A 16,526-nucleotide genomic window follows, 5' to 3' on the forward strand; every position below is an offset into this window, starting at 1 on the left:
TTGAAGTGGAAAACAGACAAACCAGTTGAGGTGAAACAGTGGCCGCTCATTAAACAAAAAATAAAGGCGCTTGAGGAGCTAGTGGAAGAGCAACTGAAAAAGGGTCACATTGTGGAGACCACGTCCCCGTGGAACTCTCCAGTGCTTGTCATTCAGAAAGCTGACAAAAAGAGATGGCGGCTCCTCCACGACCTCCGACAAATTAATAATGTCATTGAAGATATGGGCTCTCCCCAACCTGGTATGCCATCCCCAACAATGCTTCCCCAGGATTGGAAATTAGCTGTTATTGATATAAAAGATTGTTTTTTCAATATTCCCCTCCACCCTGATGATGCACCACGTTTCGCATTCTCGGTCCCCACCATCAACATGGAAGCCCCAATGAAAAGGTACCATTGGACAGCTCTCCCTCAGGGCCTTAAGGTCTCGCCAGCGATCTGGCAGTGGTATGTCTCTTCCCTGCTTTCCCCAGTGTGTGCAGCTGCAGAAAAGGCCATCATCTATCATTATATGGATGATAACCTTGTGTGTGCCCCCAATGATGATCTGCTCACACATGTGCTTGACCTAACGATCGATGCATTGATTGTTGCAGGGTTCGAGCTCCAGGAAAAGAAAATTCAAAAGATGCCACCTTGGAAATATTTGGGCCTAGAAATTGGAAATATGACCATTGTTCTTCAAAAACTAGAAATCAATCCAAGGATCAAGACCCTTGTGGATGTACACAAGTTGTGTGGGTCTTTAAATTGGGTAAGGCTGTGGCTCGGTCTGACTAACGAAGACCTTGCCACTCTTTTCAATTTATTGAAAGGGGGAGAGGACCCAGATGCTCCTAGGTCTATTACGCCAGAGGCACGGAAAGCTCTAGTAAAGGTTCAGATTGCAATGTCCACAAGACAGGCCCACCGATGCCGGCCTGACCTGCCATTCAAATTTATCATCTTAGGTAAGTTTCCACACCTCCATGGAATCATTTTCCAGTGGGAGGAAAAACAAACACCTAAGGTAAAGGGCATACCTAAAAAAGGCCAGGACCAGAGGGACCCTCTCTTGGTCATAGAATGGGTTTTCCTCAGTCACAAAAGGTCCAAGAGAATGACAAAGCCTCAGGAGCTGGTAGCAGAACTGATCCGGAAAGCAAGGACCCGGATCAGGGAGTTAGCAGGATGTGACTTTGAGTGCATTCACATTCCAATTGAGTTAAAATCAGGTCAAAATACTATGCAAATATTGGAACAATTGCTTCAAGAAAATGAAGTGTTGCAGTTTGCTCTGGATTCCTACTCAGGACAAATTTCTGTCCACCACCTGCCCACAAAATGTTCGAACAAGATGTTCAATTTACTCTGAAATTGAGAAGTGCTCTGAGTAGGAGACCTTTAAAAAACGCTCTGACTGTCTTTACAGATGCGTCTGGGAGGTCCCACAAGTCTGTTATGACTTGGAAGGATCCTCAAACCTAGCAGTGGGAGACGGACATTGCTGAGGTGGAGGGTTCACCTCAGGTTGCTGAATTGGCTGCTGTTGTTAGTGCTTTTGAAAGGTTCTCAGAACCATTCAATCTGATTACGGATTCTGCATATGTGGCAGGAGTAGTATCCAGGGCAGATCAAGCAATACTGCAAGAAGTGTCTAACATCGCACTTTTCGAATTGCTCTCAAAACTTGTAAAGTTAGTCACCCACCGAGAGCAACCATTTTATGTGGTGCACGTCAGGTCACACACCGACTTGCCAGGGTTTATCGCTGAAGGCAACAGAAGGGCAGATGCTCTTGCTGCACCTGCAGTGATGGCCACTCTTCCAAAAGTTTTTGAACAGGCAAAAATCAGCCACCAGCTTTTCCACCAAAATGCACCTGGCCTAGTTCGTCAGTTTCACATCACTCGAGAACAGGCCAAGGCGATTGTGGACACATGCCCAAATTGCCAACAACATGCACTCCCTACAGTGAGTACGGGAGCAAACTCAAGGGGGCTGAACAGTTGTGAACTGTGGCAAACAGATGTTACACACATACAGTCATTTGGACGGCAGAAATACGTTCATGTTAGTGTAGATACCTGTGACTGTGGTCACAAGGGTTTTCAGGATGAAGAAGAGACGAGAATGTTGACTCCATGATCAGAAGGCTTGATTTATTATTTTATGATATATGTTACATTAAGACTATACTAAAAAGCAATAGAAAGGAAAAGTTTCTTCAGCAGCTAGCTAAGCTAAGAATAGAAAAGAATGAATAACAAAGATCTGTGTCTCAGACAGAGCAAGAGCCAGCTCTGCCATGAGTGGTCAAGAAATCCAAACACCCACAGGAGACCAATCACCTTTTGCATTCCACAGCAGCAGATAACCATTGTTTACTTTGGTTGCTGAACTGCAGCTTGTCACAAGGAAAAATCCTAAGAAAGGATTTTTCATGAAAGATGTCTGCGACATGTCACCTTTTTTTATTTAGTTAAATTAAAAGGAAAAAGTGTTTGTAATTTTCTCTGCTGTACTCATGCCGAAGAAAAAGACAAACACTTGACAGGTTATCTGTTGCCAATCAAACTCCACTCAAGTGCTCCTGTGGAATGCACTGGGAATTTCTTCACCTGTAGAACATAAAATTCTATCATATTACTAAAACAATTCTATAATATAAGAAAATGCAAAAACAATGCAAAGAAAATTCAAGTCCAAGCAGCTGAGTTTCAGGAAAAGTCCATGGCTTGAAGATGTTCCTCTTTGCCATATCTGAAAGTTTCTTTTGGTCCTGAAACAGGCTTGCTACAGAAAGGTCCATCAATATTTATCAAAAGTCCATTGACAGTCTTCAAACAATTTTGAGAAAATTAGAAAATTTCTGAAATGTCTTGCCACAGCCCTTCACTGAACAACTTGGGCTGAAGCCAATCCCTGGCTTCTCAATGCCTCTGAGCTGCTGCCAGCTCTTTCACCCTTTTTTATTCAATTTAAATTTTTTTTTTTTTTTTTTTTTTTTTTTTTTTTTTTTTTTTTTTTTTTTTTGTGTTGTCGGAAAGAGCAGCAGCAGCAGCAGAGGAGCCAGAGAGAGGCCCTTGGGGGCCCTGGCCCATGTGGAAGGATCAGGAACCCCAGACCTGGCCCACAGAAAGGTGGCCCAGGACCAGAAGGGGGAAGCAAAGCCCCCAAACTCAACAGGAGGCCGGGAGGTGGCCCTGGCCCAAGCAACCAAGCCAGACAGCCCAGGCCCAGCCCCCGAGGCAGGCTCTGCATTGGCACAGACCCGCACCCTTTTGCCAGTACAATGGCAGAAGGGGTGACCAAACGCTTCCTTTCCCCAAAATCACCGAGGCATGCCGGCAATGGGAAGACAGAAGCTGTCCCGAGAAACTTCGTCTCGGGTCTGGGGATGTCCTTTCCCCACAGCAGACAAGCGATGCTCGCTTCCTGCTGTGCCCTCTGCCTCTGCAATGCAAATGCACCAGGTGTTCCTCCCATCTGCCTCACGGCACCACCGCCACCCGCTCTGGGCTGGGGACCAGGGGCAGAACTTTCGGGACCCACCTTCCCCTCGCCGCTGGGGCGCACGAGGGGCGGCAGAGAGATTCGCATCCCCCAGGGGGAAAACCCGGACCAAACACCCCCCAACCCGCCAAGTATGCTGATCTTGAAAACAGGCAGCCGGGCTGCGCCCACAGCCAGCTGTCGGGCCATGCCTCCTCCACGGAAGGACAGGCTGACGCCCTCTTCCCCTGTCCCAGCTCCCCCCGTAGGGGCAGCCCCGGGACAACCCGAAAAACTCGGGGAGGAAGTCACGCTGGATGCAGGAGGCGCCTCTGCTGCTGCCGCCGGCTCCAAGGCAGCCTCTGACGCGGACATGGAGAACGGAGTCCCCGCAGGGGCGGGCAGCGGGGCCGCCTGGGGAGGCGGCGGGGGCGGCGGGGGCGGCACGGGGTCGGCAGCTTCTTCTGCGCTGGGCTCTGACATCGGTCGCGGAACCGCAGTCGCAGAAGGCGGCGGGACGGCCGGGGGGAGCGGTGGATCGCTGTTGCCCAGCAACATCGGCGCAGCCGCGGGAAGCGGTGTCTCTGAGATAGATGCAGGCAGGGAAGCCGGTGGAACCGCGGCTGGAGCGCCCACATGCTCCCCCGGAGGGGCGGCCGCGGGACGGGCCGCGGGGGGAACCGCCCGCACCCGCGGGGCGGGTTGGGGCGGCGCCCGCGGCGCTGGCCGGGGCGGTGCCCGTGGCGCTGGCCGGGGCGGTGCTCGCGGCGCTGGCCGGGGCGGCGCCGCCCACTCCCATCCCCCCTGAGAGCAACGGGAGGGGGGAACAAACGGCTCCGTCTGAGCATGCTCCGAAGACGCAGTAAAAAAAACTTTGGCTGCGGGCGAAACTTCGCCCCCCCACTGTGGTTCAGGGGGGCTGGAAAGCAGCAGAGCGTCCCCCTCCAAAGGGTCTTCCCCCGGAATTGGGGGGAACGGGGCTTTGCCCTTGCAGTTAGCAATCCAGGGAAAAACAGCTGCTCTCCGTTTCAAGACTAGAAAGAGCTTCAAAAAGGTTGGATAAATCGAGGGGCATCCGAACCCCCGGTATAAAAAGAATTGGAAAATGGAGCCCATACACTCCCAGACAAACATATCGAGGGCATATAGCACATTCGTAAAAAAACCAAAGAGCTTTGCCCATCCAAAAAACTCATAGAGATCTGCCTCCAACAGGAGAATTCTGTCCTCTTCACCCCATTTTTGCCAGAGGGCAATAAGTTTCTCCTCTGAAGGGGAGAATGGAACCTCATCCTCTAGGGGAGGAGTCCTCCAGATGAGCAGCCACAAACTGCGACTGACCTCATCTTCAGGAGGGGAAAAACCAACAGTACCTTGTGACAGTGTCCAGGACTCTCTGGCTATCTGCACGGTGCTGCTGAGCTTTCCGAACATCTTCCTGGAGGCTTTTCAGAAGGTTCCCTTTGTGGTCAGCCTTGCTGTGAACTCTGTCCAAATTCGGATCTTCAGTTCTTCAGCTCCTGGCTAGAATCCACTTCTGTGGTCACTTGTGAAGCAACCATCAATGCCACACATTCAGGGTTTACCCAGTGCATCAATGCTCCTCTGGTGGTCTCACCAAGTGATGATTGTCCTCCTCAGTCGGGGGTCACCAATTGTGACTGTGGTCACAAGGGTTTTCAGGATGAAGAAGAGACGAGAATGTTGACTCCATGATCAGAAGGCTTGATTTATTATTTTATGATATATGTTACATTAAGACTATACTAAAAAGCAATAGAAAGGAAAAGTTTCTTCAGCAGCTAGCTAAGCTAAGAATAGAAAAGAATGAATAACAAAGATCTGTGTCTCAGACAGAGCAAGAGCCAGCTCTGCCATGAGTGGTCAAGAAATCCAAACACCCACAGGAGACCAATCACCTGTTACATTCCACAGCAGCAGATAACCATTGTTTACTTTGGTTGCTGAACTGCAGCTTGTCACAAGGAAAAATCCTAAGAAAGGATTTTTCATGAAAGATGTCTGCGACAGATACCTTTTCTGGAGCGGTCTATGCTTCTGCCCACACAGGAGAGTCATCTAATGATGCCATTAAGCACCTCTTACAGGCTTTTTCTTTCATGGGCATCCCCAAGGAGTTGAAAACTGATAATGGGCCTGCCTATAAATCCAAGGAGTTCGGGAGCTTCCTGCAGCAATGGGGAGTAGAGCATAAAACTGGCATCCCCTACTCCCCTACAGGTCAAGCCATTGTAGAAAGGACTCACTGCAATATTAAAAGAGTTCTGGACCAGCAGCAACAGGTTCTGAAGGTGGAACCCCCCACATCCGGTTGTCCAGGGCGCTGTTCATAATTAATTTTCTGAATTGTTCCTTGACAGCCTGAAGCCGCCCATCCTGCACCACTTTGGGGGGAGCAGTCATATGTTGATGAAAGAAAAGCCTCCAGTTTTAGTAAAGGACCCTGAGACTTGGAAGACGGTGGGACCTTACAAGTTGGTTACTTGGGGACATGGATACGCCTGTGTGTCCACCCCCTCTGGGTTAAAGTGGGTTCCTTCCAAATGGGTAAGGCCCTATGTTCCCAAGGTCTCAGAGAAATTGACAGAAGCGCCCCAGGTTGCCAATGCTGCCTGGAGAAGGAAACGCCGCACGCGTTCTCTGGAGGAAATTCCATTTAAGCCTCCTATCTGGAATAGTTTGTAATATGTTTAAGTTCCTTGTACCAGTTTAGATCCTACGGTTCGTGTGTAGTCTGAAGACACCACGAGACCAAGCCTGCTCCTCGTCCTACTTGTGATCTTCCCACCAGCGATCTCCTGCATAGTCCCTCAACCCAAAGCACGTATGGAGCACCTTGGCAAAAGACCTCAGACATCAAGAGAGAAACTGATGACTGGCTGAGTGGACTGTTCAAAGACTGGGGACTCTCGGGCTGGTTGGGATCTATTCTGAAAACTGTAATTTTAGTATTGTTTATATTAGTTATTGTTGTTGTAGTTGTTAGCATTGTTTTTGGACTAGTCAAACGCATGGTTCTCAAGTTGATTTCAAGCTCATCTCCCCCTCTTGAAGTTTACCATTTAGAAGCCCTTAGTGCTCCAATGGATGACATGGAAACTTCAGTGGAAAGCACTGAACCTCCTGTAGAGGAGGAACCAATTTACGAACCATGGTTTGGCAAGCATTCTGCACCACAAACCCAGTCCTCTTCTTTTTAAACAAAACTAGGGGGAGATGTTGCAGTGTGATTTCCTATTTCACCTATCCCAACCCCCCCAGGTGTGCCAACCTTCCCCCTCCCCCTTTTGCCCTCCTGCCTAAGAGCTGTCCATCAATCTTAACATTCCAGCAAGGGCGTCGTGTGGTTGGCAGAATTTCAAAAGATGCTCCTCAGGTCCAGGTTCATTGGCCTGTCCAAGCGTCTATATCCCTTGAGCCTTCCCCTCCTCACACCTGGTTGGCCCCTACCTGTCCCTTCCCCTCCCCCTGTCCCCGGGGCTTAAAAGGAGACAAGACCATGCGGCCGAGAGTTCTATTGGGAGCTGTTTCAGAGGTCTACCATCCTGCAATAAAACTCTGGATTAAGACTCTACGATAGAATCCTCTCCTTTCTCTTCACTGTCACCTGAACCTTTTCCACCAGAGGTAAACTGAGTTCCTACTTTGCCTGGATTTGTTCTGTGTGCCTAGCTGTAGCATCCAGCCGGCCAAAGGTATCTCTGGGGTAAAATGCCACAGCCGTTGCCTTTGGTCCAGCAGTGGGGGCTAGACGAAGCCAGGCACCCCCCACCCGGAAACATCGGGCTTAATATTCTATAAACCAGCATGGTCTAGCACTGTTTAGTTAGGCTGCCAAATCTAGTGGCTAGCAAGTCCCAACATTATTTGTTTCTTTAAGTCTTCCACACTTGTTTCAAGAACCTTATTAGTCAAAGCAGGTATTACCTGCAATAGCCAGAAAAATCTATCAACAGAAAACATGATTGCTCTTTATATCTGGCTATTTCCAGCCTTCCCTGACTGTCACAGACACCTTTTCACTAAAAATCCTTTCTTTAGGATTTTTCCTTCTGAGAAGCTAAGAGGCCTCAGAGACAGAATGTAAACAATGGTTATCTGCTGCTGTGGAATGCAACAGGTCCACCTGTGATTGGCCCATCTTGGATGTTTATAATTAATGGCCAATCAAGGACCGAGCTATCTCGGACAGAGTCCAAGAGAGCTGCCTTTGTTATCATTCTTTTCTATTCTATTCTTAGCTAGCCTGCTGAGGAAACCTTTTCCTTTCCTATTTCTTTTTAGTATAGTTATAATGTAACATATATATACACCATAAAATAATAAATCAAGCCTTCTGAACATGGAGTCAACATTCTCATCTCTTCCCTCATCCAAGAACCCCTGTGAACACGGTCACAGTTGGTGACCCCGAGTGACTGAAGAGGAAAATCATCACTTGGTGAGACACCAGAGGAGCATTGCTACACTTGGGTAAACCCCGAGTGTGTGCCATTGATGGTCACCTCATAAGTGACCACAGAAGTGGATTCTAGCCAGGAGCTGAAGAACTGAAGATCCTGATTTGGACAGAGTTCACAGCAAGGCTGACCACAGAGAGAACATTTTGAAAAGCCAGGAAGATGTCCGGAAAGCTCAGCAGCACCATGCAGCTGGCCAAAGAGTCCTGGACACTGTCACAAGGTACTGTTAGCTTTTCCCCTCCTGAAAATGCTGCCCTTCGCAGTTTGTGGCTGCAAATGTGGAGGACCCCTCCCACAGAGGCAGAGGTCCCTTTCTCCCCTTCAGAGGAGAGACTTATTGCCCTCTGGCAAAAATGGGGTGAAGAGGACGGAATTCTCCTGTTAGAGAGACATTTCTATGAGTTTTTTCGATGGGCAAAGCTCTTTGGGTTTTTTATGGATGTGCTGTATGCCCTTGATATGTTCGTGTGGGAGTGCATGGAATCCATTTTCCAAGTCGTTTGGAACAGTGGGTTCGGGTACCCCCGGATTTATCCAGTTTTCAGCGGACTTTTTCCGGTTTTGCAATGGAGAGCAGCTATTTTTCCCTGGATTGCTAACTGCACAAGGCAAGCCCCGTTCCCCCCAATTCTCGCGGGAGAAGATCCTTTGTAGGGGGACAATCTGCTGCTTCCCAGCCCCCCTGAATCGCAGTGGGGGGGCGAAGTTTCGCCCACAGCAGAAGAAGTTTTTTTCCTGCGTTTTCAGAGCATGCTCAGACGGAGCTGTCTTTTCCCTCCCCTCGTCTCCGGGGGATGATGAGTGGGCGGCGCCGCCGCTGGCAGCCCTGCAGGCCCCGCCCTGGCCAGGCCCCTGGACCCTGCCCCGCTCAGAGCTGGGGGTGGCATCAGTGCCCGAGGTCCCGCCTCCGGGGCCCGCGGGGCCGCCTCCCCTGCCTGGGGGGCTGCTCCAGCTCTCCCCGTGGCTGCCTCTCCGGGCAGCCCCGCCCATGGCTTCACCAGCTTCTGCACCTGCGCGGCTGACCTCCGAAACACCGCTTCCCCTGGCTGTGCCAGTGTTGCTAGGCAACAGAGATCCGGCATCGCTTCTGCCGCTTCCCGCGGCTGCGCCGGTGTTGCTAGGAGACGACGACGCAGCTGCTGCTTCCGGCCCGGCGGGGGGTGCATTCTCTTTGGCCTCGCCGCCCCCACTAGCCCCCCTGGCGGCTTTGCCGCTTTCTGCCAAACCAGTCCCAGTTCAGGATGCTGCTGAGAACGACGCCGAGCCCGCAGGACCCTCGGAGCTGCCCGCGGTCCTGCCGCCGCCGGCAGCAGCTGCAGCGGCGGCTCCGGCACCCAGCGTGACTTCCCCTCCGAGTATTCCAGGCTGTCCCGGGGCTGCCCCTGCGGGGGGAGCTGGGACAGGGGAAGAGGGCATCAGCCTCTCCTTCCGTGGAGGAGGCATGGCCCGACAGCTGAGTGCAAGTGCAGCCCGGCTGCCTGCTTTCAAACTCAGCGTTCTTGGCAGGTTGGGGGGTGTTTGGTCGGTTGTTCCTCCCTGGGGGTTCCAGAAATCCCTGCCGCCCCTCGCGCGCCCCAGCAGCGAGGGGGTGGTGGGTGCCAAAAGTTCTGCCTTTGGTCCCCAGCCCGGTGGGGGTGATACCGGGAGGCCCATGGGAGGAACACCTTTTGCATTTGCATTGCAGAGGCAGAGGGAACAGCGGAAAACCATCATGGCTTGTTTGCTATGGGGAACAAACATTCCCAGACCCGAGATGAAGATCCTCGGGGCAGCTTCTGTCCCCCCATTGCCGGCATGCCTCGGTGATTTTGGGGGGAGGAAGCGTTTGGTCACCTGTTCTGTCACTGTACTGGCATCAGGGTGCAGGTCTGTGACAATGCAGAGCCTGCCTCATGGGCTGGGCCTGGGCTGTTGGGCTTGGGTCCCTGGACCAGGGCCACCTCCTGGCCTCCTGCTGGGTTTGGGGGCTTCGCTTCCCCCTTCAGGTCCTGGGCCACCGTTTTGTGGGCCAGGTCTGGGGTTCCTGATCCTTCCACATGGGCCAGGGTCCCCCAGGGCCTCTCTCAGGCCCCTCTGCTGCTGCTGCTCTTTCCAAAAAAAAAAAAAAAAAAAAAATTAAATAAAAAGAGTTGAAAGAGCTGGCACCATCTCAGAAGCATCGAAGGGCCAAAAATTAGCTTCAGCCCAAGTTGTTCAATAAAGGGCTGTGGCCAAGACATTCCAGAAATCTTCTCAAAATTGTTTGAAATTGTTTGATGACTGTCAATGGACTTTTGATAACTATTGATGGATTTTTCTGTAGCAAGCCTGTTTCAGGACCAAAAGAAACTTTCAGATATGGCAAAGAGGAACATCTTCAGACCATGGACTTTTCCTGAAGCTCAGCTGCTTGGACTTGAATTTTCTTTGCATTGTTTTTGCATTTTCTTATATTGTAAAATTGTTTTAGTGATATGATAGAATTTTATGTTCTACAGGTGAAGAAATTCCCTGTTCATTCCACAGGAGCACTTGAGTGAAATTTGATTGGCAACAGATAACCTGTCAGGTGTTTGTCCTTTCCTCTGCATGTGCCCAGCAGAGAAAATTAGAAACACTTTTCTTTTTAATTTAACTAAATAAAAAAAGGTGACATGTCACAGACACCTTTTCACTAAAAATCCTTTCTTTAGGATTTTTCCTTCTGAGAAGCTAAGAGGCCTCAGAGACAGAATGTAAACAATGGTTATCTGCTGCTGTGGAATGCAACAGGTCCACCTGTGATTGGCCCATCTTGGATGTTTATAATTAATGGCCAATCAAGGACCGAGCTATCTCGGACAGAGTCCAAGAGAGCTGCCTTTGTTATCATTCTTTTCTATTCTATTCTTAGCTAGCCTGCTGAGGAAACCTTTTCCTTTCCTATTTCTTTTTAGTATAGTTATAATGTAACATATATATACCATAAAATAATAAATCAAGCCTTCTGAACATGGAGTCAACATTCTCATCTCTTCCCTCATCCAAGAACCCCTGTGAACACGGTCACACCTGACATATTTGATTTTGTCCTTTGAAAGAGACCTGCAGTGGTTTATGGATGTTCCCTAAGAAAAGCAAATTACCTTTTGAACTTTTACATTCTGTCTTGCCTACAAAATCATCAACAGGAGAACCACCTGCTGTAGTTCATTGTAGCATCCCATGAACTCTCCTCAGCCAATTCCCAAGTACATTGCCCTGGAAAGACCATAGAATTCATTCCTCCTGTGGGAAAAGACAAGACTCTCCCAAGGACCTCTCTCTCACTGATCTCTATATTTCACAACCTACCCTGGTCTCTCCTTTCTCTGTTTCTGCATTGGTTGGGTACCCCTGGTGGCTGCCCCCTCTCCCCTGGAGACCAATCCCCTTTGCCCTGCCCTTAGCTCCACCCTCTCATCCTTTCCCATTCTTAAACTGTTCAGAGCACATGCTCTTTCTCTTTTGCCTGGGTTTCCTTCAGCCTCCATGTAATAAACCTCTGCTGGAACATACCCTCAAAAGAGCCTTCTGCCTCTCTCGCTGAGCCAGCTGTGGTGAGTGTTGTGTGTGGATCTGACTGTGTTGCTTGAATGTTAACCCAACCTGCTTTTCTACAGGAGAGGTTTGTTGGGAACAGATAATAGGCAGCAGCACCCACCATCCAACTCTTGCATTTTTAGTTCATCATATATAAAAACCTTGTTACTTACCAAGATAGCAGCATGCAAGACTCTACTCCTTTTAAGTCAGAACCAACACTATAAAAGGAGGACACAGATAGTTGTATGAATACAAGGAAATACCATGTTAACATGAGCTGGCACAACCTGAATCAGTACTGGTACACTGGCAGCATTTTTCTGAAGTTTCTGGTGAGGACTGCAGACAAGGAAACAACCAAGTATAATTTACAGACATCTGCAGAGGCGTGAACTTCTATACTAGGGAAAGGCAGAACAGTACTCACTTAAGAACTGTGCAAGTTGGCAATAGAGGCTGGCATCACTGATTAATTAACACCAACACTACTGAGTTGGACAATAGTGGTCTTTGAGACAAAGAAGTTATCTTGCATTTCCTGCAACAGAAAGGAACCACCAGAGGGATGCAGACAGTGACAAAAATCAACAGAAAATGTTGGCAGAAGTACTTGGACTGAGATTGCATTTGTCATTCAGCTCATACTGAAGGAGAGGAAAGGAAGTTGCCAAGGCAATAATTTATTCACTTTCTCACCTAAAGTTCAGATGAACAAATTAAAGAATCCTGATGTGCAGGAAGAACCTACAGGATTTAGATCTAAAGCAAAGCAATAATCCAAGATTATAAACAATTTTTGCTAACACTGTGACATATGTACAAAATGAAGAGCATAAGACAGCATAGCAGGACATAAACTATATTAACAAGGCATCAGCAGACATTGATGTCCATAAGATAATATCAGACCAATTTTTTTTTGTTCCTTGCTTAAAGAAAAGAAGACAATCTGCATAAGAAAGGAGAAAATTGTGGTAGGTAAGGGACAGGCGTTCGGAAGATTTCGGGCTGTGACGGAAAATTACAGGACTCTTTCTGCCCCTCTCCCCATAGATAAAGATCACCCTTGGAATGTAGCCAAACATGTAGTCCCCCTAACCTATACATGCCAGTAACTTTCCACTCCATACTAACCCTAGAAAGTATAGCCAAACCCCTTTCTGACGTAGAGAAACCCCTTAGTCCATAAATACCCTTGAGACCCCTCAATAAACGCCTTTAACCGTCCACCACATTGGTGTCAGCGTCCGTTACTGGCCCCGAGGGATCCCAAGGAGGGGATCGCCGTGCTGGACTCCAATACCAGGTCACCGCGGCCTTCCCAAGAAGGCAACAGAAAATCCTCAAGCTTATCAGAGAACATAACTGGCATTTGCAAAAAATACTGACTAGAAAACATATGAAAGAAACCTTCTTACACACTGAAGACAGACAGAAGAACAGTGATGCAATGGCTAAAGAAGTAGGAGGAAGAGAAGCTAAAGAGTCTCATTTAAGATGAGTAAAGGCAAAAAAACCAGTCATGGGTTGCAAATGCAGGAGGGAGCATACAGGACAATACATCTGACACACCAAGGTGGTGACAGACATTATAAAAAAGAGGGTTCATACCTTCTCTCTCCACACAGCATTTTTCCAAACCCACTGCTGAAGAAAAAACCTCAGTACTACTACTTTTTCCATCTTCAGTAGCTTCCAGAACCATTTCAGAACAGGTTACATAAGAGTTTCTCTATTCTATTGTACAGAGATACCCATTCCAGAGATTTTTATAAGAAAAATGAGGTGCTTTTACCTTATTGTATATATGTATATATATTATGCCTTGAGATGACCATGCCAATGTACTAGTTTTTAAACATCAGATACCAGTGAAGTGTATGACTTCCAACACTGTTCTGTTTTAGTATCAGGAAATGCTAAGAACCCTAAGACGTGTCTGTTCTTCATTCACACAATGAATTCTGCACTAACCAGACAGATGCAGAGCAGCATACAAATTTGTACACAAGAAGGTGATACCATTCTCTTGCAACAAGAAGGAACTCAAGCCAATCACAAATATAAACAGCCCAAACAGTGAGGGCTACTACCAAGCAAGTCAAACTAAATTTGAATACCTAGAAGGAGGATTCTTCATGCAGACACTGGTTTGGTTTTGATATATTTTGTTAACTGCAATAGATTAGGTTTGTTATAGGTGGCTAAAACACAATTACTCCATGCAGTGTCTGTAACATGATTAACAGTAGTAATGGCTATCTCACACAGCCAACATACAAACTATATACCTAACAGTAGCCAGAGAAATTTAAGTGATAATAAACAGCTTGACTGTTTTAGCAAGCTAATGTTACAGATAACACACACACACCACAAGTCATACAAACAAGCTTACCGGCAATGGAAACAGCTTCCCATTTACTTTAATACACAAACTAGTAGGGTAATTATCTTCTTGAGGGCAGCTTGTCTCTGCTAGGCATAACCTATATCCCCAAAAAGAAAAAGCATAATTTTTAAGTGTCACCACATTTATATGTCCCCACAAACATCTTATGTTACATTAGCCAATAAAAAGTTGTAAGAGAACACTATGAAAAAGGTACCTTAGCTGAACTTGGACTATGTAATCTCTTCTGCCCCCAGGCAAGAAGTCCCTGTGACAAAGAGAAATAAAAAGATAAGTATCCATTTAGACAGCAGGTCTCATATTCCAGTCATACGGAGAAAGAACTGGCACACCTGCCCCAACATCACTAAACTTTGCTCTTATTTTTCTTTTATTGAGCTATGAACAAGTCTTATAGGCAACACCTTTGTTTACCTACTGCAAGTTACACAGGACTTTAAGATCAGCATCCTCTGTCAAGAGTTTATAGTAACAATTAAATATGATTTTGCCAGAGAAGAAAAAACCCTCTTGGCTTACACCATAGGTCTTGCAACAACATAACAATATGAATCCTGTGACAAAAAAGCATCCTTCTATTCCTGCAGTCAGGAAACATGCAGGGAAGAAAAGCTCACCACTTCTCTAAATAGTGACAATTATTTGGAACAGAGTAATCGTTAACTCTTTAATGGGGTAGGTTTTACCCTAAATACACATAAATTCTGTGCATAGTAGTCCCTGAAGAAAACAGAACAGTTAAACTCAGAGTAACTTCAGTGAGGATTATCATTCAGCATCTGCAAGCTTTATGTGCTGCATAAAAATGAACCAAAAACCCCACACTTTCTCCTGAAATTTTGCAAAATTTTACCTAGACTATGCCACACTCTTCTTACCTGGAAATACAGATTTCTCTGACCTGCTGAGGTGTTAAAGCAAAGATAAAAAACTTCTCTTGGAACCTCTGAATACTGCTCTGTACTACAAAGAGAGAGACACAAAAGAGTTTTAACCATGGTAATTAAAGAAATTGATTAAAAAAGGATCTGCAGTTGAGGGATTTGTTTTGTTTTTGGTTTTTTTTTTTTGGAATGATGCTTAAGTCACTTATATTCAAACTGTGGTTGAACTGCATGCAACAAAAAACATCAAGAAGTAAGAATGGAACAAATAATTAATTCAACTATATTCAGATGGCTTAATATCACATTACACTTCACTACTAAAGAAGCTTGTCAAACAGCATTATAATCCTTTCTCCTAAAAGAGAAAGGTGCAAACAAACACACACCAAATCATAACACAACTATTTTAATGTACTACAAGAAGAGAATGTACACCAGAAGTTATTAATGGACAGATGGAAAACTACTCAATTCAGAAACAACTAATTGTAACTAAACCTTTGAGAAGAAGGGGAGAGGAGAAGGGGGAGAGGGAACACAACCCCTACGGCCACAGAAGCCAGCTAGACTTGATGTCTGGGAATTACATCAGTAGCATTTAACAATAAATAAATAAATAAATAAATAAATAAATAAAACTTTCATATCAGAAACTGGCTTGTCTGTCAGTGATGGGAAGCTGTAATATTTTAGTATTAAAGGTTCATAGTATGTACATGTTACTTTTTTACTTTCTTTCAACTTGAGAAGTTAGAAATCTTGACCGGAAATTAAAGTACATTGGACTTGTTCAACAATTTAAAGTAAGCAGAAAGAATGAAAACCACAAAAATAGCACAACTAAACCAGGCAAATTTGGAAGAGCTACTAGACTGTCTTGTACACTGTGACATTGAGAGAGTAGTATCTCTATGCCCAGAAAAACACACAAAAAGGACACAAACATGAAATAGTACCCAGGTAGAGGAACCACACACCAAGTTCCTCAAAACAATTCAAACCAGCTACATTGTACACATATGCATGCGTGCACACACACATACCACAGACAACATTTTATATTTTAAAATAATACTTGAGCACATGTAAAAAAGATCATGGAAATGTTTTGTTATTGAATTGAGTGTTGGTTAAAATGAAACTCCAGACCTACACCTGCTCTTGTGTTCTCAGTGCAAAAGAATAACTATACTCATCTCTTTTAAAGAGTTGCACTGAAGTGGACCATACTCCTAGCTCTCTGACCTACCTGTTATTTGAATCCTTAATTCTCAAATACAAAAAACTTGTTTGTTCCATATCTCAATCACCCAGATCTACTAACTGGGACTCTAAGCTATCCATATCAATTAAAAAAAATAAAGGAAGCCTCATGTCCAAATTTGCACATGAATCCATGGTAAGAGTAACTTTCAGCCAATGCTCCTGTCCATCGAAAATCAGTCATAGAATCATCAAGGTTGGAAGAGACTTTTAAGATCATCAAGTCCAACTGTCAACCCAGCACTACCACTGTAACCGCTAAACCCCACAACCACATCACCCAGCACCAGATCCATATATCTCTTGAACACCTCCAGGGATGGTGACTCCACCACCTCCCTGGGCAACCTATTCCAATGCTTGACCACTCAAACAGTGAAAAATAATATCTAATATCTAATCTGAATCTCCCCTGGCTCAGTAAGAGAGAAAGAAAAGCCCATTATTTGCATATCATCCA

The 16,526-nt window shown here is 46.4% G+C and overlaps 1 protein-coding gene across 7 annotated transcripts in view; it reads right to left on the bottom strand.

Annotated features, from left to right (window-relative positions):
• LOC118701496 (E3 SUMO-protein ligase PIAS2-like) overlaps positions 1 to 16,526 on the bottom strand; it is a 71,796-nt gene that overhangs the window by 25,706 nt on the left and 29,564 nt on the right. For all 7 annotated transcript variants that reach the window (XR_004982529.2, XR_004982530.2, XR_008508916.1 and 4 more), the window contains exons 3-5: positions 14,795 to 14,879; positions 14,113 to 14,163; positions 13,902 to 13,992 (exon numbers count right to left, since the gene is read on the bottom strand). Coding sequence is in view for 4 of the 7 variants with exons in the window: in XM_036406141.2 (XP_036262034.1) it covers positions 13,902 to 13,992; positions 14,113 to 14,163; positions 14,795 to 14,879 (227 nt within the window). In the remaining 3 variants the exon portion in view is untranslated. The remainder of the gene's footprint in view (positions 1 to 13,901; positions 13,993 to 14,112; positions 14,164 to 14,794; positions 14,880 to 16,526) is intronic.

The sequence above is a fragment of the Molothrus ater genome, chromosome W (assembly GCF_012460135.2).
Source record: "Molothrus ater isolate BHLD 08-10-18 breed brown headed cowbird chromosome W, BPBGC_Mater_1.1, whole genome shotgun sequence".
Taxonomy (NCBI): Eukaryota; Metazoa; Chordata; class Aves; order Passeriformes; family Icteridae; genus Molothrus; species Molothrus ater.